The sequence below is a fragment of the Rhinopithecus bieti genome, unplaced genomic scaffold (assembly GCF_001698545.2).
Source record: "Rhinopithecus bieti isolate Rb0 unplaced genomic scaffold, ASM169854v2 scaffold_15769, whole genome shotgun sequence".
Classification (NCBI taxonomy): domain Eukaryota; kingdom Metazoa; phylum Chordata; class Mammalia; order Primates; family Cercopithecidae; genus Rhinopithecus; species Rhinopithecus bieti.
In genome coordinates, this window is record NW_016809129.1 from 865,079 (window position 1) to 890,639 (window position 25,561).

The 25,561-nt window shown below is 35.5% G+C and overlaps 1 protein-coding gene across 1 annotated transcript in view; it reads right to left on the reverse strand.

The window, feature by feature from the left end:
• Positions 1–18,138, reverse strand: part of SLCO1B1 (solute carrier organic anion transporter family member 1B1) — a 109,443-nt gene extending 91,305 nt beyond the window's left edge. The window contains exons 1-2 of the mRNA XM_017888600.1: positions 18,083–18,138; positions 13,814–13,962 (exon numbers count right to left, since the gene is read on the reverse strand). Of these exons, the coding sequence (XP_017744089.1) occupies positions 13,814–13,897 (84 nt within the window). The 5' untranslated portion in view covers positions 13,898–13,962; positions 18,083–18,138. The remainder of the gene's footprint in view (positions 1–13,813; positions 13,963–18,082) is intronic.
• Positions 18,139–25,561: the final 7,423 nt, after the last annotated feature.

Below are 25,561 nucleotides of genomic sequence, written 5' to 3' on the forward strand. Positions count from 1 at the left end.
CTTCAAGATTGGAGAGGCAAATCGGTGATTACAAAGAGTCACAGCTTACAGCAGTAGAGACTCACGAACAGAAACCACACAGGAACTAGTGTGAAGGTAGAAATACTTTCACTATACTTGATAAACTGCTAGAGTCTCATTCAGTATGGTTAAGTCAGCACTAAACACTCCAAGGGAACCCAGTCAGTGACCTCCACATTTTGAGTTTTCCCTCCAGGAGCTGTACCAGGTTCTTAGAGTAAATGTTGGAGAAAAATTGTCTTGTTCTTTCAGTAGCATTCGGGGACAAGATGCATTTTGAAATAGACCAGAGCCCTCTGTTTTTAATAGGACTCGTAGTGCTTGCCCTCAGGCAGAACTAGTTTATCAGAGCCTCATAAGATGGTATATATTAGAGCCTAACTGACCCAAGGGAAAGGAAATACCCAACTCCAGCCAATTCTAGTCTTCCATGTGACAGATGGAAAATACAAAAATCCATCTCTCGCTACCAAACCCATTCTGACTAAGAAGGAAAAAAAATACTACAAAACACTTGTGAAGGTTACAGTCCAGAGGCAAAAAAAAAAAAAAAAAAAAAAAAGCCTCTTCTCTCCCACACCTTAGCAACAATTATTAAAGGCCTATGTATAGCATGTTTTACAAAACTCAGTGCATTATGTCTGGATAACCAGAATATATTACAAGTCATCTAAAAGAAAAAATATATAATTTTGAAGAGACAGAGCAAGAATAAGAAACAAACTCAGGTATAGAAAGGATGTTGGATTTATTGGACTGAGAATTTAAAACGACTGTAATGAATATGATAAGCATTCTAGTGGTAAAATAAAGAAGCAGGCAAGAACAGAACAATGAAAGCAGAAAGATAAAAATTTCATTGAAAAACAATATTATAATGTCAAAACACTGTAGCAGAAATGAAGAATGCCTTTGGTAAACATCAGTATACTGCACATGACTGATAAAAGGATATCTGAGATTCAGGATATATGAATTAAAATCTGCAAAATTAAAAAGCAAATAAAAATAGCAAAGACAAAAAATAGAACAAAGTATCAAAAAACTGTGGGCCAGCTACAAAAGGTATAGCCTATACATAATGGAATCACTAAAAGGAGAAATAGAAAGAGACAGAAGAAATATTTGAAACAGTAACAACTGAGAATTTCCCCAAATTAATATCGGGCAAAAACAAACCACAGATCCTGGAAGTTCATAGAATAAACAGTTGTATAAATGCCCAAAAAGGTACACCTAGTCATGTCATTTTAAAACTATAGAAAATCACAGACAAAGGAAAAAAATACCAAAATAATACAGAGGAAAAAATACCTTCCCCATACCTTGTGTATTTATCCATGTAACATGAAGGAGAAATAAAACTTCCTCTGAGAAATGAAAATGAAAGAACTGTTTTGCTTTAGACCACCCTTGCAAGATGTTAAAAGGAGTTCTTTACAGAAAGATAAAACAGTATAAATCAGAAACTCAGATCTACTTAAAGCGAGGAAAGTATTGGAGGAGAAATAAGTGAGCATAAAATATAAATTATTACTTTTCTTATTCTTAATTTATGACATAACTGTTTTTAAAATAGTATCTATAATGTATTTGGTTATGTATGCTGACAAAAAATTGAAATGAATGACAATAATCATACAAGAAATGGAAGGAAAGTATTAGAAATAATTTACTATTATCAGGTACTCACACTACCCATGAAGCGGTATGATGTCATGTGAAAGTGGACTTGCATTATTTGTAAATGTATCTTGCAAACTCCGAGGCAACCACTATGGTAGATATTAATCTAACTACAGTCACACACATCATAATGACATTTAAGTCAATGTTGGATAGCATATACAATGATGGTCCCATAAGATTATAATACCATATTTTACTTTATCTTTTCTATGCTCAGATATGTTTAGATACACCAATATCACTGTGTTGTAATTCTTACAGTCTTTAGTAAACCACAATAATGTACAGGTTTTGGTAGCCTCAAAGTAATAGCCTATACCATAAGCTTAGGTGTGTAGTAGGCTACAATATCTAGGTTTGTGTATGTACACACTAAGATGTTTGTACAATGACAAAATTATCTAACAATGTATTTCTCATAATGCATTCCTGTTGTTAAATGACACATGACTGTATACCAGCAATCACTTTTAACACAAATGATCTAAACGTATTAATTAAAAGACTGAAATTGACACAGTAGATCAAATAACAAGAACCAACTATATGTTGTCTACATGAAACCCACTTTAAATATATAAACACATAGAGATTAAAAGTAAACATGATCTTTTGAAGGAGACAAGGCATTCTGGTTTTTGGAATTTTCAGCCTTTTTGCGCTGGTATTTTCTTGTCTTCGTGGATTTATCTACCTTTGGTCTTGGTGTTGGCAACTTTCAGATGGGGTTTTTGTGTGGGCATCCTTTCCGTTGATGTTGATAGTATTCCTTTCTGTTTGTTAGTTTTCCTTCTAACAGTCAGGCCCCTCAGCTGCAGGTCTGCTGGAGTTTGCTGGAGGTCCACTCCAGACCTCGTTTGCCTAGGTATCACCAGCGGAGGTTGCAGAACAGCAAAGATTGCTGCCTGTTCCTTCCTCTGGAAGCTTCATTCCAGAGGCGCACCCACCAGATGCCAGCGAGAGCTCCCCTGCATGAGGTGTCTGTTGACCCCTGCTGTGAGGTGTCTCCCAGTCAGGAGGCACAGGGGTCAGGGACCCACTTAAGGAGGCAGTCTGTCCCTTAGCAGAGCTTGAGAATGGTGCTAGGAGATCCACTGCTCTCTTCAGAGCCAGCAGGCAGGATAGTTTAAGTCAGCAGAAGCTGCACCCACAGCCGCCTCTTCTCCCAGGTACTCTGTCCCAGATAGAGGGAATTTTATATATAAGCCCGCGACTGGGGTTGCTGCCTTTCTTTAAGAGATGCCCTGCCCACAGAGGAGGAATCTAGAAAGGCAGTCTGGCTACAGGGGCTTTGTGGAGCAGTGGACTCCAAACCAGTTCAAACTTCCTAGTGGCTTTGTTTACACTGTGAGGGAAAAGTACCTACTCAAGCCTCAGTAATGGCAGACACCCCTCCCCCTACCAAGCTCGAGCATCCCAGGTCGACTTCAGACTGCTGTGCTGGCAAGGAGAATTTCAAGCCAGTGGATCTCAGCTTGCTGGGTTCTATGGGGGTGGGATCTGTTGAGCTACACCAAGTGGCTCCCTGGCTTCAGCCCCTTTTCCAGGGGAGTGAATGGTTCTGTATTGCTGGTGTCCCAGGCACCACTTGGGTTTAAAAAGAAAATCATGCAGCTATCTCAGTGTCTGCACAAATGGCCACCCAGTTTTGTGCTTGCAACCCAGGGCCCTGGTGGTGTAGGCACCCGAGGGAATCTTCTGGTCTGCAAGTGGTGAAGACTGTGGGAAAAGCATAGTATCCAGACCAGAATGCACCATTTCTCATAGCACAGTCCCTCATGGCTTTCCTTGGCTAGGGAAGGAAGTTTCCCTACCACTTGCACTTCCCAGGTGACGTGATAACCCACCCTGTTTCAGCTTGCCTTCTGTCAGCTGCACCCACTGTCTAACAAGTCCCAATGAGATGAGCTGGGTACCTCAGTTGGAAATGCAGAAATCACCCACCTTCTGCATTGATCTTTTTGGGAGCTGCACACTGCAGCTGTTATAAAATCTCTCAATAAACTAGATATTGATGAAACATATCTCAAAATAATAAGAGCTATTTATGACAAACCCACAGTCAATATCATACTGAATGGGTGAAAGCTGGAAGCATTCCCCTTGATTTGTTTTTTTTTTTTTTTTTTTTTTTTTTTTGTTTTTGAGACGAAGTCTCACTCTGTCACCCAGGCTGGAGTGCAGTGGCCGGATCTCGGCTCACTGCAAGCTCTGCCTCCCAGGTTTATGCCATTCTCCTGACTCAGCCTCCCAAATAGCTGGGACTACAGGCACCCGCCACCTTGCCCGGCTAGTTTTTTTGTATTTTTTAGTAGAGACGGGGTTTCACCATGTTAGCTGGGATGGTCTCAATCTCCTGACCTCATGATCCGCCCATCTCGGCCTCCCAAAGTGCTGGGATTACAGGCTTGAGCCACCGCACCTGGCCAGCATTCCCTTTGAAAACTGGCACAAGACAAGGATGCCTTCTCTCACCACTCTTATTCAACAGAGTATTGGAAGTTCTGGCCAGGGCAATCAGGCAAGAGAAAGAAATAAAAAAATATTCAATTAAGAAGAGAGGAAATCAAATTGTCTTTGTTTGCAGATGATATGATTGTATATTTAGAAAACCCCATTGTATCAGTCCAAAATCTTCTTAAACTGATAAGAAACTTCAGCAAAGTCTCAGGATACAAAATCAATATGTAAAAATCACAAGCATTCCTATACACCAATAATAGACAGAGAGCCAAATCATGAGTGAACTCCCATTCACAACTACTACAAAGAGAATAAAATAACTAGGAATACAACTTACAAGGGATGTAAAGGACCTCTTCAAGGAGAACTNTCAACAGAGTATTGGAAGTTCTGGCCAGGGCAATCAGGCAAGAGAAAGAAATAAAAAAATATTCAATTAAGAAGAGAGGAAATCAAATTGTCTTTGTTTGCAGATGATATGATTGTATATTTAGAAAACCCCATTGTATCAGTCCAAAATCTTCTTAAACTGATAAGAAACTTCAGCAAAGTCTCAGGATACAAAATCAATATGTAAAATCACAAGCATTCCTATACACCAATAATAGACAGAGAGCCAAATCATGAGTGAACTCCCATTCACAACTACTACAAAGAGAATAAAATAACTAGGAATACAACTTACAAGGGATGTAAAGGACCTCTTCAAGGAGAACTACAAACCACTGCTCAAGGAAATAAGAGAGGACACAACCAAATGGAAAACATTTCATGCTCGTGGATAGGAAGAATCAATATCATGAAAATGACCATACTGCCCAAAGTAATTTATAGATTCAATGCTATCCCCATCAAGCTACTGCTGACTTTCTTCACAGAATTAGAAAAAACTACTTTAAATTTCTTATGGAACCAATAAAAAGCCTGTATAGCCAAGACAATTCTAAGCAAAAAGAACAAAGCAGGAGGCATCACACTTCCTGACTTCAAACAATACAAGCCTCCAGTAACCAAAACAGCATGGTACTTTTACCAAAACAGATATATTGACCAATGGAACAGAACAGAGGCCTCAGAAATAATGCCATGTATCTGCAACCATCTGATCTTTGACATATCTGATCAAAAAAAGCAATGGAAAAAGGATTCCCTATTTAATATATGGTGTTGGGAAAACTGGCTAGCCATATGCAGAAAACGAAAACTGGACCCCTTTCTTATGCCTTATTCAAAAATTAACTCAAGATGGATTAAAGACTTAAACATAAGACCTAACACCATAAAAACCCTAGAAGAAAACCTAGGCAATACCATTCAGGATATAGGCATGGACAAATACTTCGTGACTAAAACACAAAAAGCAATGACAACAAAAGCCCAAATTGACAAATGAGATCTAATTAAACTAAAAAGCTTCTGCACAGCAAAAGAAACTATCATCAGAGTGAACAGGTAACCTACAGAATGGGAGAAAATTTTTACAATCTATCCATCTGACAAAGAGCTAATATCCAGAATCTACAAAGAACTTATACAAATGTACAAGAAAAACAAACAAACAAACAATGCTATCAAAAAGTGGGTGAAGGATATGAACAGACACTTCTCAAAATAAGACATTTATGTGGCCAACAAACCTATAAAAAAAGCTCATCATCCATCACTGGTTATTAGAGAATGCAAATCAAAACCACAATGAGATACCATCTCATGCCAGTTAGAATGGTGATCATTAAAAGTCAGGGAACAACAGATGTTAGAGAGGATGTGGAGAAATAGGAATGCTTTTACCCTGTTGGTGGGAGTGTAAATTAATTCAAGCATTGTGGAAGACAGCGTGGCAATTCCTCAGGGATCTAGAACCAGAAATACCATTTGACCCAGTAAACCCATACTGGGTATATACCCATAGGATTATAAATCATTCTACTATAAAGACACATGCACATGTATGTTTTTTGCAGTACTATTCCCAATAGCAAAGACTTGGAACCAACCCAAATGCTCATCAATAATTGACTGGATAAGTAAAATGTGGCACATATACACCATGGAATACTATGCAGCTGAGAGGTGACAATGTGCTAGCAGCCCTCACTTGCTCTCAGCCCCTCCTCCGCCTCAGTGTCCACTCTGGCCACACTCGAGGAGCCCTTCAGCCCACCGCTGCACTGTGAGAGCCCCTCTCTGGGCTGGCTGAGCCGACTCCCTCTGCTTGTGGGGAGGTATGGAGGGAGACGCATGGGCAGGAACTGGGGCTGCATGTGGTGCTCGTGGGCCAGTGTGAGTTCCGGATGGGCGCAGACTCTAAGCAAAAAGAACAAAGCAATGGAAAAAGGCGCGGGACTGGCGGGCAGCTCTGCCCATAGTCCCAGTGCAGGATCCACTAGGCAAAGCCAGCTGGGCTCCTGAGTTAGGTGGGGACTTGGAGAACTTTTATGTCTAGCTGGTGGATTGTATATGCATGAATCAGCACTATGTGTCTAGCTCAAGGTTTGTAAACACACCAATCAGCACCCTGTCTCTAGCTCAAGGTTTGTAAATGCACCCATCAATGCTCTGTGTCTCAGTAATCTAGTGGGGACTTGGAGAACTTTTGTGTCTAGCTAGAGGATTGTAAATGCACCAATCAGCACTTTGTGTCTAGCTAAAGGATTATAAATGCACCAATCAGCACTCTGTGTCTAGTTAAAGGTTTGTAAATGCACCAATCAGTGCTCTGTGTCTAGCTAATCTAGTGGGGACTTGGAGAACTTTTGTGTCTAGCTAAAGGATTGTAAATGCACCAATCAGCACTTTGTGTCTAGCTCAAGGTTTGTAAACACACCAATCAGCACCCTGTCAAAATGAACCAATCAGCTTTCTGTAAAATGGGCCAATAAGCTCTCTGTAAAATGGACCAATCAGCAGGATATGGGTGGAGTTGCATAAGGGAATAAAAGCAGGCTGCCTGAGCCAGCAGTGGCAACCCGCTCTGGTCCTGTTCCATGGTGTAGAAACTTTGTTCTTTCACTCTTTGCAATAAATCTTGCTGCTGTGCACTCTCTGGGTCTGTGCCACCTTTATGAGTTGTAACACTCACTGCAAAAGTCTGCAGCTTCACTCCTGAAGCTAGTGAGACCCTGAACCCACTGGGAGGGACGAACAACTCCAGACAGGAGGAACGAACAACTCCAGACGCACCACCTTTAAGAGCTGTAACACTCACCATGAGGGTCTGCAGCTTCACTCCTAAAGTCAGTGAGACCACGAACCCACCAGAAGGAAGAAACTCCAGACACATCTGAACATCTCAAGGAACAAACTCCAGACGCACCATCTTTAAGAACTGTAACACTCACTGCGAGGGTCCGTGGCTTCATTCTTGAAGTCAGCAAGACCAAGAACCCACCAATTCTGTACACACAGCCACAGGAAAGAATGAGTTTATGTCCTTTGCAGGGACATAGATGAAGCTGGAAACCATCATTCTCAGTAAACTAACATAGGAGCAGAAATCCAAACACCACATGTTCTCACTCATAAGTGGGAGTTAAACAATGAGAACACATGGACACAGGGAGGGGAACATTACACACCAGCACCTGTTGGGGGTTGGGGGGCTAGGGGAAGAGTAGCATTAGGACAAATACCTAATGTAGATGACGGGTTGATGGGTGCAGCAAACCACCATGGCATGTGTTTACCTGTGTAACAAACGTGCACGTTCTGCACATGTATCCCAGAACTTGAAGTATAATTTTTTAAAAAAGTAAAGAAGTGGAGAAAAACATTCCATGGCAATAATAACCAAAACAAAGCAAGACAATCTAAATTAATTTTGGACATAGCAGACTCTAAAGCAAGGAAATTAACAGCGGTAAAAAAGGGGCATTACAAAATGATAAAGGAGTCAATTCTTAAAAAGACATAACACTTCTGCTCTTTCCCATCTTGCAAGATGGCGGGTGAAAAAGTTGAGAAGCCAGATACTAAAGAGAAGAAACTCGAAGCCAAGAAGGCTGATGCNAAAAAAAAAAAGACATAACACTTCTTAACATAGAGGCACCAAACAACAGAGCAGTAAACTACCTGAAGTAAAAGCTAGTAGAAATACGAGGAGAAATAAATGAATACACTATGGTACTTGGAGACTCTACACCTCTCTAGAAATGGAAAGATACAGCAGGTAAAAACAGGAAGAACATGATTGACCTTAACAATATTATCAATTAACTGGACATGATAAACATCTACATGTTATTTCATCCAACAACAGCAGAATACACATTCTTCGTAAGCTTACATGGAACAGTCACCAAGATATATCGCAGCCTAAGCCATAAAACACACCTTAACACATTTAAACTAATAGAGGTTGTAGTGACAACAATGAAATTAAGCTAGAATATAACAGAAAGATAACTGGAAACATATCAAAATATGTGGAGATTAACTACCACACTTTTAAGTAACGTATGAGTCAAAAGAAATCTGAAGAAAAATTTTAAAACATTTTGAAAAAAATAAGATTAAACATACAAATGATCAAAATTTGTGAAAGGTAGCAAAATCAAGGCTTAGAGATTTATTACACTGAATGTATATATTAGAAAATAAGAAAACTCTACAATCAATATCTAAGTTTCCACCTTGGGAAAATCAAAAAGAAAAGCAAATTAAATTTTAACTAAGCACAAGAAAAAATAGAATAAAAATTAGGTTAAATTACAAGCAGGAAATCAATACAGAAAATTGACACAACCACAGGTTAATTCTTTAGAAAGATTAATAAAATTGACCCAGCCAGGTTACCTAAGAAAATAAGGGAAGGCACAAATTACTAATAACAGAAATAAAGAAGGGTACATAACTACAGATCCTATATACATGAAAAGGATAATAAAGAAATACTATAAGCAATACTCTGCCTACAACTATAATAACCTATATAAAATAGACCAATATATTGAAAGACACAATCTACCAAAATTTGTACAAGAATAAATAGACAATATTAAAAGACTATTTCTGTTTAAGAAATTGAACTGCTTTTAATAACTTTCCAAAACAGAAAGAAACATGCCTACATGGTTTCACTGATGAATTCTACCAAATACTTAAGAATTAATTTATATCAATTCTCTATAATTTTTTTCAGAGTTTAGAAGCAGAACAATACTTCCTATCTCATTTATTGAGGCCAACATTACCCTAATACCAAGACCAGACAACGATATTACAAATAAGTCCTTAAACTGATAAAATATATTTCAAAAATAAATGTACTAAAACTTGGAAATAGGCAAATGTAACCAGCCCCACTTGCATTCAGCAATGGATTTCATGATGATATAATATTTATAAGAATCAAGGAACACAAACAAATACCAAAATAAAATACCATTTTATGCCTACTTAAATTGCAAAAATCTAGAAGTCACATAATTCCAAATGTTGGAGCGAATGTATACTCCAATTTTCATTTACATATTACTTGTGATCAAATAAATTAATGTAGTCACTTTAAAAAGAAACAACTTCCAGCTGTAATGACTCATACCTGTAATTCCAGCACTTTGGGAGGCCAAGGCGGGCAGATTACTTGAGCCTAGGAGTTCAAGACCAGCCTGGCAACAAGGTAAAACCTCATCTCTACTAAAAATACAAAAAAAAAAAAAAAAAAAAAAAGCTATGTGAAGTGGCATGTGCCTGTAGTTCCAGCTACTCAGGAGGTGGGAGAATCACTTGAGCCTAGGAGGTGGAGTTTGCGGTGAGCCAAGATTATGCCACTGCACTTCAGCCTGAGTGACAGAGGCCCTGTCTCAAAAAAAGGGCAGCAACTATAATTCTATTATGTTGGAACTTTCCAATTTATTGAGTTTCTATGTAACACTGTGCTAAGCACCTTATAAATATCCTGACAACTCTGAGATAAATATTATTTCAATTTATTAATTTTCTAGCTTATGGATGTCATGACCTGTGAGTTGGGTCTCTTGACGACAACGAAATGGTTGGGTCTTGCTTCTTTATCCAACTTGCTATTCTATGCCTTTTAAGTGTGGGCATTTAACCCACTTACATTCAAGATTAATATTGATACATGAAGATTTGATTCTGTCATAGTGTTATTAGCTGGTTATTATGTTGACTTGATTGCATAATTGCTTTATAATGTCAGTGGGCTCTGTAGTTAAGTCCATTTTTGTGATGACAGGTATCACTCTTTCATTTCCATGTTTAGGACTCCCTTAAGCATCTCTTGTAAGACAGGTCTAATGGTAACAAATTTTGTTAGCATTTGCTCGACTGAAAAGAATATTTTTTCTTTACTTATGAAGCTTAGTTTGCAGAATATAAAATTCTTAGCTGAAATTTCTTTTCTTTTTTTTTTTTTTTGAGACGGAGTCTTGCTCTGTCGCCCAGGCTGGAGTGCAGTGGCCGGATCTCAGCTCACTGCAAGCTCCGCCTCCCAGGTTCACACCATTCTCCTGCCTCAGCCTCCCGAGTAGCTGGGACTATCCCCAATCTCTTCTAGCTTGTAGAAAGATCTATTGTTAGACTGATGGGGCTCCTTTTGTAAGTGACCTGCCCCTCCTCTCTAGCTGCCTTTAAGATTTTTTTCTTTCATGTTTACCTTGGAGAATCTGATGATTATGTGTCTTGTGGATGGCCATCTTGTATAGTATCTTGAAGGGATTCTTTGAATTTTTTGAATTTGCATATTGACCTCTCTAGCAAGATTGGGATATTTTTCACGGACTATGTCCTCAAATACGTTTTCCAAGTTGCTTACTCTTTCTCCTTCTCTTGCAGGAATGCCAATGAGTCACAGGTTTAGTCTCTTTACATAATTCCATATTTCTCAGAGATTTTGTTCATTAATATTTTTCTTTTAATCTTGTCTGCTTGTGTTGATTCAAATGGGTAATCTTCAAACTCTGAGATTCCTTCTTAAGCTTGGTCTATTTTGTTGTTAATTACTATAATTGTATTATGAAATTCCTGTAGTAAAATATTTAATTTAAGAAGTCAATTTTGATTCTTTCTTAAAATGACTATGTCATTTTTAAACCTTGAATTGTTTTCCTGTTTTCTTTGGATTGTGTTTAAATCTTCTCCTGTATCTTGTTGAGTTTAAATTTGAAGAGAAGAAATGACGAGCGTACTGATGAAGCGTATACTAGCAGGTTCTATGTAGTGTAGTTAGTTCAGTACAAAAATTGAGGAGAAGGGGTAGAAAAGAATCCAAGTATTTGATTTCTGAAAGTATTGTTTTTATTTACATGGATACATTATCAATTTGCACTTATACATTGCCGCCTGCTGAGTCTGTATATGTAAGTAAGTAACAACATGTATATTTGGGTGTGTGCATGCATGTTAGCAAGTGTTAGAATCCATGGTTGCTTGACACTCAATAATTTAATCTTAAGATACTTTTTTAGAAGTAGGGGGAAGTTATTAAAGAGAGCACTTATAAAACCCTGCTTGCCATAACATCTTGAGGGTACTAATATTACAAAAATCCACATTTATTTTAGCGATATGGGATAGAGTTGAGAGCATAGGATTTGGAATCAGATTGCCTGAGTTCAGACCTTCAGTGTACACAATTACCAACTTTGAGGCCTAGGAGAAGGCCACTTCTATGTCTAGGTTTTTTCACCTGAAAAGGGGAGATGATAGCATCCAGTTGATAGAATTGTGGTAAGAAAAAAATCTGTTAGCAAAAGTAAAACACTAAACCAATGTCTGGCATATATAGTAAATGCTCGATAAATGTTACCTACTATTATTAAGGTTTCTCTCATCTTTTTTTATGCTCCTGAATTGCATTTGTTTTACCATTATGTTTTCATTATCTTTCTATCTATTGAAATATCTCTAATTCATAATATTTCAAATACAGATTAAGAAATCAGATGATAAAATGTAATTTAATGAAAGTAAAAGTCAATATATTTTCAGCAACTTTTGTTAATACTTTGAAGTCCTAAACTTCATAAAAAATTTAAATACCTTTAATTTAAAAAATTTTGTGGCATTATGTTTTCATTCCTCATGAATAAAAAGTAAGCCCAGAAATGCAACAGACTTCAACTACAGGCACACAAGTCTTTACAGAATTATTGTAAAATGATTGTTGAGTTTAATATTCTTTCTCAACAACATATCAATGTTAACAATTTAAGTTAGTGAAAATATTATTTTAAATATCACTTGTAGACATGATTAACCAATTTAGCGATGTTTCTGAAATACCAGCATTAGTGATGTCAGTCTTATCCCAGTATCTTCCTCTAGCTCTGGTCATCTTCACTGGGCTGCAGTTAAGGTCCTTTCCATACAATGCTAATTCCCTAACTCCCAGCTTCTCCAGATATGCTATAAGGGATCACTCTGGAAATGTTATTACTCTAGGCAATTTGCTGCTATTTTGCTGTTTCATATGTAAGTGAAATCACTGTAACACTCAGTATTTCAAAATAAAAACAATTCAGCACATTATGTTACCCTTAGAATATAGAACATAATTCACTTGCATTAACCAGTACTTTTTCCTTATGTCTGCCATTCTGCCTAAATAATACTCAAATATTTCATCAGAGAAGACTTTATCAGTGATCTCAGAAAACAAATTTTATGTTCCCTGGACGAAGTTAAAAGGAACCTTTTATAACATTATTGCAATCGACTCCAATCTTGGTGGTCTTTATTCAGCTGTATAAGACTACAAATTTGACTAAATAAAAAATGTAAAACATTTGCTAAAAGGTGACCCTTATTTATTTCTTGATTTCCTCAAGACTTCCGTATGGGGATTTAAAGGCTTTGACTTGGGTTCCAGGGTTTTCAATTCACAATGTAGATGACTTCAGGTAAGTTTCTTAACTTTTCTGAGTCTTGGCTTCCCATTTAGCATTGTGCTTAGGAGTACTCCTTCCTGTTTATAAAAATGCCAGCATCACTTAACACCTCACCTGTATCATTTAATACAGTTTGTGTCAAAAGCAAAAGGCAGAATTATTACTTTTATCAGCTCGCAAATGAAAAAATTAAATATCTTTTCTAAATCATCAAACAGGTCTTTGGGCCAGGTTTTTGACTGTCATAGACTTCTGTTCCATGAGCCTAAATTCTGATAATTAAAAAAATTATCAGAATTTTTTTAAATGCTGTTTTTTTTAAAAAGAATTTTTAAATAAGACAGTATCACAAAGTGAGTCCCAAGACATTAATATGCTAAGTTATCATAGATAACATTATCTATGATAACACAGTTATAGATAACATTAATTAGATAATTAATGTTAATTCCAAGAATTTTTAACATATTATTCATTGTGCATTTTTTATTTTAATCACATTCGTAAGTATCTCGTGATCAATCCAAAACCAAAGGGAAGCTATCAAAATATTTCTACATTTTCTACATTGATAAACTTTTAAGTATCAAAAATTTCACCAAAGAAATACTTGATCAGATTAAAAGATTGGTTGAAATGAAGGTATGAATCATTATGTTAATATTTCAATGTATGCTTCAATTGAAAATCATAATTTGAAATATAATATTCTTTTTAACAACTTGCTTTCTATACATTAAAGTTCCCTGTTTACTTATTTTAGCTCAAAAACATAAAACTTATTCTACCTTCAATCCATTGCAGTATCTTGTTTTCTTATTCTCTGAAGATTGTGCCTCTGCTGTTTTATCCAAATGTTGATTTTGGTCCATGATTGAAATATAGATATCATATGAATATTTTCAGTTGTTGTTGATGCTTCGTTTGAAACAATCACCTATTAAGGAAGAAAAAATATAGTTTATTTTATTTTTTACAATATATAATTTAGAAATAAGAAAAGTCACAAGGCCATCATCAATCAATCAACCATTCACTAACATTCACTCAGGGTCTACTATGTCTTGACCACTCTGCTAGATCAATGCTGGACACAAAAGTAGGAAAGACAAAGACAATAACAAATTCTAGCCTAAGGATATTATAACTTAATAGAAAAATAAATTTGTGGAGAGAAATTTGAAACAAATAAGTAATATAGAATCACACATCAGATTACATGAACATTTTAAATTATAGAAACTTAAATTATCTTTTCTACACATCTATATTGTAAAATTTATAAAAGCAAATATATGTTTTCTTTATCCTTATAGTTTTAAAATGTGCCAATTAGTCTCTTGCACAGAGTAGATATTCCAAATGGATACAAAAACAATATAAACAATTAAATCAGAATGGCCTCAGAGAGTTTAATAAAGGAGACACCACTGGAATCAGGCTCAAAAAGCAGACAGAATTTGGATTTGTTAAAAAGAGCAAAGTGTACTCCTAGTACTTCTCAGAGCAACTCTGGTATTGCTTGACTTTACCACCATCATGATGTTACTTTATTTTGATTTTGTTCATTTATTTTCCAAGAGAAAATGCATATAGTTGAATACGCAAATTAAAAAAAAAAACAAAGATTCTTCCTCTAACTCTTGTCCCCTTATCCAGAAATATAATATGCATTTTTCAGTAAGTACATAATATTTTCCTTTTCAACACAAGTGCTAGCATACCTTAAACATTATTATCTACCTTTTTATCTTTTCTATATACTTAACTTTTGTATTAATAAAAGTCTTTCTCATTTTTCTTATGGTAGCAGGGTATTAAGTTGTCCATAATATATGTAACTGGTTCTATATTAATCAGCATTTAGGTTGTACCTAATCATTTCATATTAAAGATGTTCTTAATATATCATATGCCATTTTGGTTTTATGTGGCCATATGTGCAGAATAAGTTCAACAACTAGAGTTTTGGAGTCAATGTATAAGGGAAATTGTTATTTTGAAAGCCATTAAGGTCCTATTTTAAAGACTAGTAAAATGACTTAACTTTTTACTTCAGCTGACTCTTTTATATAGAATATAATATGTTCTTCATGGAGTTTTAGAAATACATTCTTGTTCATATGTGTGTAAACAATACATATTTATGTATCTAAGATATCTATATAAGCAGACACAGCATAGATACATGATTTTTAATAGGGCACTAATTATACAATATGTCTAATATATGTTATATGTACAGTTGATACTTGTTACACTAGTTATGTTTAATAAAGTTGCTGGGAGCACTGAATCAGCAAATATTGAACCATTGTTCCTTGGAGAGATGTCAGGGTAGTTACGTGCCTGTGTGCCTCTGGTCACAATATTTTTGTAAAATGTTCAATAGAGAACTGTGTTTTATGTATGTTTTGTTTAAAGACACTTTATTTAATACACACTCTTGATTCATTAACATTGAATTAGTTGTCAATAACACTGTAGTTCAGGCTTAGAGGAAGCTTATACAGCATATGTGTCTTTTCCCTGGGTTACTCTCATGCACCAGACAGCACTTCAGCACCATCTTTGGGGCCCATTTGAAACATTAAACTCAGAAACACAAAACACAAAAGTGCCAAAAATGTGGCAACAAAAACACTGTGAAAAGGATATTTGTTTATCATATGTGAGCTGAAACAAGAAGACAGAGCTTCGCTTTGTTCAACCTCAGTTAGGAACATGGCAGCTCAAATTTTTCACCACTTTGCACATGCATGTGAATGCCCATGAAAATCCAGCAGTATTGATTTTGATGTCACAAAGGAATTTTAGTGAGTAGACAAATTTTCTTACATAGAATTTGTGAATAATGAGGCTCGACTCCATATTTCATTTACTAATTTATTCAACAAGGGCTTATTGATTCTGAATAATGTAAATATTATAATACATATTTAAGGGATAGTTCATAAATGTGGAAGTAATAAATAGGATTTTATCACTTATGTATATGTGAGTATATATAAACATATGGTTGAATACAGAAACCCATATATGTGCACCTCTAAGTGAACTCCAATTATTACATTTTGTGTATGTGTGTGTTTTATGCATGGCTGTACCTAAATATGTCGGGTTTCTGGGTTCAGTGAGGTGAGGAAAAAGTCAATGGCTGGGTAGTCTCAAGGTAATAAACTGTCCTTTGATAAATTTCACCCCACTTTTTCCATGAATATCTGTTTCTATTTCTTTCTTCATAATTTAAATATTAGGAAATCCCTTTTTTAAAAAAAATTATGTAATAGCAAATATCTTTGTATGACTTGCAAGGTGGATACTCTTCCCTTAGTTTTAGGCTTTTATTTTCTCTCTACTAACAAATATTCTTGAAGTCTTGAAGGCTATTGTCCCACCACTCCAAACCACCTGGTTTATTTCAATTGATTAACTTCTGTTTGTCCTGTCTCCCACCTTTCTTTCTATCCTATGTATTTATTCTAAGAACCTTTCAAAGATCCCTTTAACCACACAAAATAAAATTCATAGTTTCTATTTGAGGGTCTTCACAACCTAAACCAAGCCTGTGATTTTAGAACCATTCTCAAAATACCCATAGCACCTGCAGACACATCGAACTACAGTTCCAAGAACAAAGTTTTCTGCCCTCCTGTATGTTTCTTTCAATCCTGAATGTCGTTTTCCATCTCTTGGTTGTAATGCTGATCCAAATTGTACCTCTTCAATATTTTCATACTTACCTCCTGTTGATATTATCTCTCACCCTGCTGTGCCAGTGGAGAATATACCCAAAGTCATTACTTTTCTTTGTATTTCCCCTACTTCCCCAGACAACTATTCCACATCTCTCTCCTAGATCTTCAGATAAAATATGGAGAAAAAAAAGGTGGACACTTTGTTCCTCACGTCACCAAAATGTTAAATAAGTAACTACAAAGTAACTAGAAAGTTGGAATATTAATTTAGGCTTGACTAAATGCCACACTTTCTAATTCATCTTGACATTTAACATATTTTTCTCTGAACATATTTTTTTGTCTTAAAATTCAAATGATTTACATAAATGAATTTTGAGGACACCGTTTGTTTATAAGATAGATAGAGCCATAGGCATTTGGATTTAGTATTGCATCTCTTCCCTGAATAATTCAGTTCTTCCAAATCTGATAGGAGTGGGGTGCAGGGCAGAATCTTATCAGCCTCTACTTATCTGTGTCAAGCTTTTAATACTTAATGGGTTACAGAAAACTGGTTTAGGCAAAGTGACCCAATTTCTACCATGTACCTATGCAACTGAGGAGAAAAGGAAAACAGCATTTGCTAACTTCTTAGACCTTTTATAGGGGAGACATCCCCATCTCCACCTTACTTTCACAATAAAACAATTGTCTTACCAAGGCAGACACTTTTCTGAATTGGAGAAGGGAATTAATACTTATCGAGGCCTTAGTTCATGCCAAAACTGTGCTGAGAACACTTTTTGCTTATTTAATTGGAGATAAATTATCTAGAAAATATATTTCCCTTCACCCTGTATCAAACTTGAGTTGAAACAAGGAAGTTGAGGTGGTTGTGTGACTTTGAGACACCTATTTTTTTGTTTGCCAATTAACTCTTCCCTCTACTCCCACCCTTGGCCGCCTTCATCCAGTTAAGAAGACATCAAAGAAATAAGGAGTCTCATGTGATCAGTCAATGTAGTTGATAAAATAATTATCCTGTAGCATATTTTAAGAAGGTAACTAGAGCTTCATTTTGTGACTTGATTTTATTTGTTTAGAAATTAATAAGACCAAGATTTGAAACTTTATATTTAAATATATAAAGGTATTATTTTCTCTACTTTATTTTTAACAGTCAAAAAATCTGAGGCTCTTCTACTCCCGGAAGGAATATTTACCATGTTTTGAGAACTCAGAATGTAAGCATGTGGAAGACACAGAGCATAAAATTTGTAATATTTATCAAGACCATCAAAATCTTTTTCCATGAAATTAGTGAAAATTTCTTACATAAAATATATGTTAAAATTAGAGAATCTCAATGGTTCTTACCTGGACTTAGAATCCTACAGCAACTGCAACAAGTCCACCCTTTATTCCTCTTAAAATAGTTGGCTTTTTGAAGACAAGTCCAGTGATGATTAACCATCTTATTATGTCATTGCTCTAGTCAAACAGATGAAACCTAGTTAGTTTTAAGAGTTCACTCCAGCTGCCAATATTTAAAGATTATATTTCTCAGAATTCTCACATTATATTATGTTAATCTTAACAAGTCAACCTTACTTTTGGGAATGGCTTTTACTTGTTTATTCAATTAAGTTGGTGGCATAAGATTTTTTTCTTTAAAAATATGAATACAATAAATTATTCAAGGTACTCAAAACTTCCAAATAGGAAATAATTTAAGACACATAAAAATATTCTTACAGGTTACACTGGCATTTACAAATTAAAATATACCCTCTTTGCTTGGTACATAGGTATGGTTTTAATATAGTATATATGGAGACTGGATATACCATCTGGAATAGGAAAGTCCAAATTAACTGCAAGACCATTTTTCTGAATAACGAAAATTAAGACTGCTTTGCACGATAGATTCTTTACATCAAAACCTGAAAGAATTATTAATACCACAGTTTCCTTTTATTGACTTGACTTTTGGAGAAAGGAAGCGCTTAACTCAGTTAAAGTTTTCTTGAGTAGAGATGAAGTTTAATTAATTCAATAACTCAAACATTTTAGACTCCCAGTTATACTTCAGACATTAAGCTCTCTTCTGAAATAAAGTACAGACCCTTCTCTCACATAAATATATATACTTCAGAAAAGTGTGAAGATATGTGTGTGTATATACACACAAACATACATGTATACATATATACACACACTTACATTTAGACACATATACACACACATATATATATATGTGGTAGTGTGAGGATGCATATATGAGAATATGGTTACCCCTTATCATTCATGGGACATTTATTGATATGGTTGCAGCAAAATGTATTTGATATCTGTGTCACAGTCATCTGATTGATTAGTTCTATTCTTGGTTAATTATTGAGAGTATTGGAATCATGAGACAAACTAAAGAGTGTAGAGGGGAAGAATGATTGTGCAAAGCTGAGAAATGTAAACCCAAGGCCAAAACACTAGAGTAAGGCTTCCAAATACTCTGCCGAGTAAGAATCTACTGGCGAGTTGTCAAAATAGCAATCCAGTCCCATACCCAGCAGATTCTGGCTCAGGAAACCAAAGATTATGCCTTTTAAATAAGCACTTTGAAAAATTTTCACGTACTGCCAGATTTGGATATCACAGCAGGAATGCAGAACATTTTCCATCATTTTTATGGACTTCCTTTTATTCACAATGGGAATACAGTTTGGGTTTTCTCAGGGTAATGATTTTCTCCTCAGACATCTATTTCATTGAAAACACATCAACATGTTTGGAGACTAATATATATATTATATACAATGAAGATAAAACAGTACAAACTAACTAACAACCTTTTTAATCCTAAGCTAAAGGTGCCAGTTGTAAAATTCTTCAATATTTTCAGAGGTCAAAGAGCATTCTCTGTGCCCCTTTTCTCTTCCTAATTGTGTAAATAATTAGACTGCTCATTTTGTGGGATCATGGAAAAACAAGAGTACACCAGGGGAAAGATGTTGTGAAACATCTTTCAAGATCAATATTATGCTAACAGTTATGCATCAATTAGATGACAAAAATAGATTGAAAGAATCAGCTGATATTTTTTGCAGGAACAACTATCACAGCTCTGATGAAATATCATGGCCTTTGAAGTCTGAAAGACTTAAATGCCAATATGTCTCTGGTACATGTCAGCAGTGTAAACATCAGTAGGTTATTTACCATTTCTGAGCATCAGTGCGCTCATCTATAAAGTAGGAAGTCAATATTTGGAATAAAAATTTAGTGTATGTAAAGTGCCTTACATAATGCCTGGCACATTATAGATTCAATACTTAATTAGACTAATTGTATGAGATTTGCATATCATATATTTTTAAAGCAGTTAATTTATATTAAATGAGTACAAATAAAATCTCTGACATCTGTATCCTGTAGATATGTCCAATAGGTTTTAGCCCCAGAGTTCTCATGTGTGTACCACAGGCACACCTCAAGAGGGAACCATCAGGCTCAGAGCAGATCCGCCAATACCTGAACGTTTCAGTTCCGTTGGTGCTGATTAAGAGACAGCTCCAGAAAGCTACACTCTTCTGGAAAGAACCCCTATTCTACATATTATTCTCCAAACATGTTTCTATATCCACCAATACTCAAAGCTCTGGCATCATCAAGACCAATATTACCATGGCAATTATCTCTCTTATGTTAGTGACCACTAAAAGAAGGTAAGGATTCCCTGATGACTCATCACCACTTCTCTAATCCGCATAAGGCTCTGCACATTCCTATTTTTGCCCTCATCTTCTCTCTCGCTCCCAATCCTGGACTGAAATTCTTCTCTTGAGTTTTCTGGAACTCATCACTAATCATGACTGAAACTCCCCTTACCTTTACCTCTTCTCCAAGTTATTCTGCTTCACTTCTGGCTTGAACTTAAAAATTGGTCTTCCCTGAAACACTCCCTCTCCCGCAGCAGTGATACACAGGGGTTGCCTTATCCCCCCTATTGCTGCAAACCAGATGGACTGGTTTCCAATGTGCCTCACTTTGCTAGTTCCTTTACATTGCCCCACCCTTTACACTCATAATCCACAGTTTTGGATCTCATATTAAAAGACTCTATCACTTATTCTTCTTGTTGAAATCATCTATCAATCCTCTGTCACTCCCACTCATTTCATGACAATTTGAGTTCTCAATTCAAAGCCATTCTCTCAAAATGGTACTACTATTTTAATTATTCATGATTGTGATGACCATGAAGAGAATCTTTTTAATTCTCTTTTTTTTTTTTTAATTTTTTAGCCTTCTACTCAATGATCTTGGCTTCTACCTACTACTATGGGCATATCCTAGACTTCACACCACTGTAATCTCTCCACAATATCAAAGATTGGAGCACCACTCTTTATCATTCCTAGCTCACACTCAGAAACACCCTAGATCCACATGCTTCCACTGACCAGGATATATAATTTACAATTTGATTTTGCAGGAGATTTCAGTGTTCCTTACCTATATATCTGGGTTAATTTAATGGTCATGGTAATCACTCTCTTCTATATAATTTCATGTAATTTTGACTATTTTGCATTATTTTAATTGCATGTCAAAGCCACAATCTTGATAAAATTTAACTCTCAAATAACTGCACATTTCCCTCATGAAGCTAAATGTAACTGAGGAAAATCTCTCAACCATGCTGACTTTAAACATATGATTAGGAAGCCCAAATGGACCTTTTATTTTGCCAAGAAGTCGTTTACATCATTTTGCATTCTGAGTATTTTGTGCCTTCATCTTATTTTTTTAAAATTCTAATACATCTCTTCCCCACCTTCAGCTGATGACCTATTTGACTGAAAAAAATAAAGAAAGAAAGAAAGAAGAAACTTCAAAAGCTCCCTTGACCATACTTATCTATGTAAAGCCCCAGTATCACATGGTCTACCTTCACGAACTACCCAAGTTTAAGCTAAGGCCAATCTCCACTTGCATATGACATTAACTCTTCCCCTTGTGTTTTTAAGGATATCACTATCCTCTTTTTAAAGAAATGTTTCCATCAGCATGTAAGCATGCCGTCAGTTTTCATCTTCCAAAATCTCTCTTTCGATCCCATTTTTTCCTAATATTGCCCTATTTCTGTGTTATTTTTACAGAGAAATAGCTTGTCTAATTATTGCTTTCAATCTCTCACTTTCCATTCTCTCTTGAGCACACTCTTATCAGGTTTTTGCCCCCCAAATTTCCACTGAAACTACTTTCCCTAAGTCATAAATTACCTAAATGCTACATCTAATAGTCCTCATCTGACTTGAGCTATTAGCAGCAATTTTCAGAACTGAGAATTCCCTCTGTAAGCAAAACTTTGCAGGACACTACCCTTTGTAGTTTGCCTTCTAACTCACTGACTTACCTATTTACACCTCATTTACTCTAAATTCTTTATCTTTGTCTTCCAAATTGAAGCATGTCAGAAAATAACCTTATTGTGTGTTTGTGACCTCATCTATTCTCATATCTTTAAATCCTATCCATATGTTGATAATTCCAAAATTTTTTCTCTAGCCAAGTTACTCATGAACTCTAGATTTATCCATTGACTTCTCACCATCTTCCTATATATCTCTAATAGGCATCTTACACTTAATATTTTCTAACCTGGTATCTTTGTCTTCCCTTCCCAAACCTCTCCTCTTATAATAATCCCCATTTCCAGGGATTATTGTCCAGGGAAGACAATAATCCCCATACATTGTAATTCTATCATTCCTGTTGCACACATGCATGCACATGCACACACACACAATATTAGAATCATTCTTCTCTATTTCTCACACTCATATTAGGCTCTAATTTCAAAATATGCCCAGAATCTGATGATTTCTTACCTTCTCCACAACTTTCAGGCTGGTCCTAAATTATTGCAATACCCTCATACTTGCATCTTGGCTTTTCTCCTGACCACTCACAGCCCCTCTTCCCCAACCTCACTCCCCTGTGTAAATCCTAACACATCAGTGAGGGTCATACCATGTCACAGCTTTGCTCAAATCCCCCATTGGCTTCACAGAGCAACTCAAAAATCAAAAGAACAGCTTTAAGGCCTTATGAGTTATACATCCTCTACTGAGGATCTTTGTTCCTATTTTTCTTTCTGTCTGGAATGTTCTTTCCCTATAGCTGCATAGCTTACTGCTTCACCATATTCTGGTACCCACACAAATGACACTTTCGCAGCGAGGTCTTCTCTAACAATTTTTTAATATTACTCCCTTTGGCACTCAATTATTATTCTCTCATCATCATACTATAAATTTTACTCACATGTTTTGTTTACTGCCAGCCTTCCTTTGCCCCAACAACCATTAAGTTATGCTGCAGAGGAATCTCCAGACGAACAAAGATAGGTTTTTGTTTTCTTTGTTCACTGCTGTATACTCAGTTCCAAGAATAGTATCTCATACCTAGAAGATAATCAATAAATATTTTTTAAATAAATAAATGAAATATCTATTTTAAAAATGCATACCAACGAACTGATGTTAAAAACAAAGACTTAATCTGCAATAGTATTTTTAAATGGTGAGAAAGATGACTGTAATTGTATGTGAAGCAGTTATTCAATCATCAGTACATGTGATACAAATAGGAAGCAGTCAACATTTATTTTGTTTAAAGAGTCAAACTTGACCATGAAGCAAGCTACATGATTCTTCCTTTTACTTGAAATGTTTGATCTACAGACGTCCACTTTTTGTTTCAATTGTTTTTCTGCTCAATTATTACTGCTTTGCAGATGCTCGCCCTGACCTGCTTAAAAATGTAACATTTGTAAATTTCTACCTTCTGGCCCTAACCCCTCCATCTCTTAAAATTACATGATTTTATGAAATATGTTTGTATATTGTCTTTTCTCCCGTAAATATGATCAACAAAAGATCAGGAACTTCATCTTTTTTTGATCAGTCATCAGATTCTAGTATAGTGCTTGGCATATTACCACAAAGAATAAATCATTATACATAGGAAATAAATTATTATTATAATAACTTAATATCAAAATAAATTAAGATATTTAATGTATTATAGGAACTTAACCTTCGTTAATATTAATTTATTATAATAAATTTAGCTTTATTATGATAAAGTTCATTGTAACTTAATATTACAATAAATTATTATTATAGAAAATAAATACATTGAATCAATGAATCAACTATGCCTTCAAAAATCTCTCCATTATCAACTTCATGAATTCTGAACATGTCTGGCACAAAGAAAGATCTAGTATCTCTTCTTCTATCTTAGCTATTAATCCTCTATCCCAGTGGCCTTCAATGTGAGATATTCACTTAGAAATATGAGAAGGCTTTCAGAAGGATGGGAAAGCACAGATAAAGGTTTTGAAAACTCAATTTTGTTTATCTTTTCAAAGAACCAGGTTTTTGTTTCATTTCTCTTTTGTATATTTTTTGTTTCAATTTCATTTAGTTCTGCTCTGATCTTTGTTATTTCTTTTCTTCCACTAGGCTTGAGTTTGGTTTGTCCTTGTTTCTCTAGTTCCTTGAGGTGTGATGTTATATCGTCTATTCGTGCTCTTTCAGACTTTTTGATGTAGGCATTTAATGCTATGTGCTTTCCTGTTAACACCACTTTTGCTGTATTCCAGAGGTTTTGTTAGTTTGCATCACTATTATTATTCAGTTCAAAGAATTTTTAAATTTCCATCTTAATCTCATTGTTGACCCAAAGATTATTCAGGAGCAGATTATTTGATTTCCATGTATGTGCATGGCTTTGAGAGTTCATTTTGGAGATGATTTAGAATTGTATTCCACTGTGAACTGAGAGAGTACGTGATATAATTTTGATTTTTCTAAATTCATTGAGACTTTCTTTGTGTCGTATCATATTGTCTATTTTGGTGAATGTTCCATGTGCTGATGAATAAAACGTATATTCTGCAGTTGTTGGGTAGAATGTTCTCTAAATATCTGTTAAGTCTATTTGTTCTAGGGTATAGTTTAAGTCCATTGTTTCTTTGTTGATTTTCTGTCTTGATGACCTGCCTAGTGCTGTCAGTGAAGTATTGAAGTTTCCCAATATTATTGTATTGCTATCCACCTCATTTCTTAGGTCTAGTAGTAATTCTTTTATAATTTTGGAAGTTCCAGTGTTAGGTGAATGCATACTTTTTTGATTGTAATATTTTCCTGTTGGTTTTATCATTATATAATGTCTTTGTCTTTTTTAACTGCAGCTGCTTTAAAGTCTATTTTGTCTGATATAAAAAGAAGTACCTCTGCTCACTTTTGGTGTCCATTTGCATGGAACATCTCTTTTCATCCTTTTACCTGAAGTTTATGTGAGTCTTTATATGTTAGGTGAGTCTCTTGAAGACAGCAGATGCTTGGTTGGTGAATTCTTATCCATCCTGCCATTCTGCATCTTTTAAGTAGAGCATTTGGGCCATTTACATTCAACATTAGTATTAAGATGTGAGGTACTATTCTATTCATCATGCTAGTTGCTGCTTGAATACCTTATTTTTTCGTTATTATGTATTGTTTTATAGACCCTGTGAGATTTATGCTTTACATAGGTTCTACTTTGTTGTATTTTGAAGTTTTGTTTCAAGGTTTAAAACATCTTATTGGCATTTCTTGTAGAAATGGCTTGGTAGTAGCAGATTCTTTCAGCATTTGTTTGGATAAGACTTTAACTTTTCTTTATTGATAGAGCTTAGTTTTGCTGGATACAAAATTCTAGGCTGATAATTATTTTGTTTAAAGAAGCTAAAGATAGAATCCCAATCCCTTCTAGCTTATAGGGTTGCTGCTGAGAAATCTG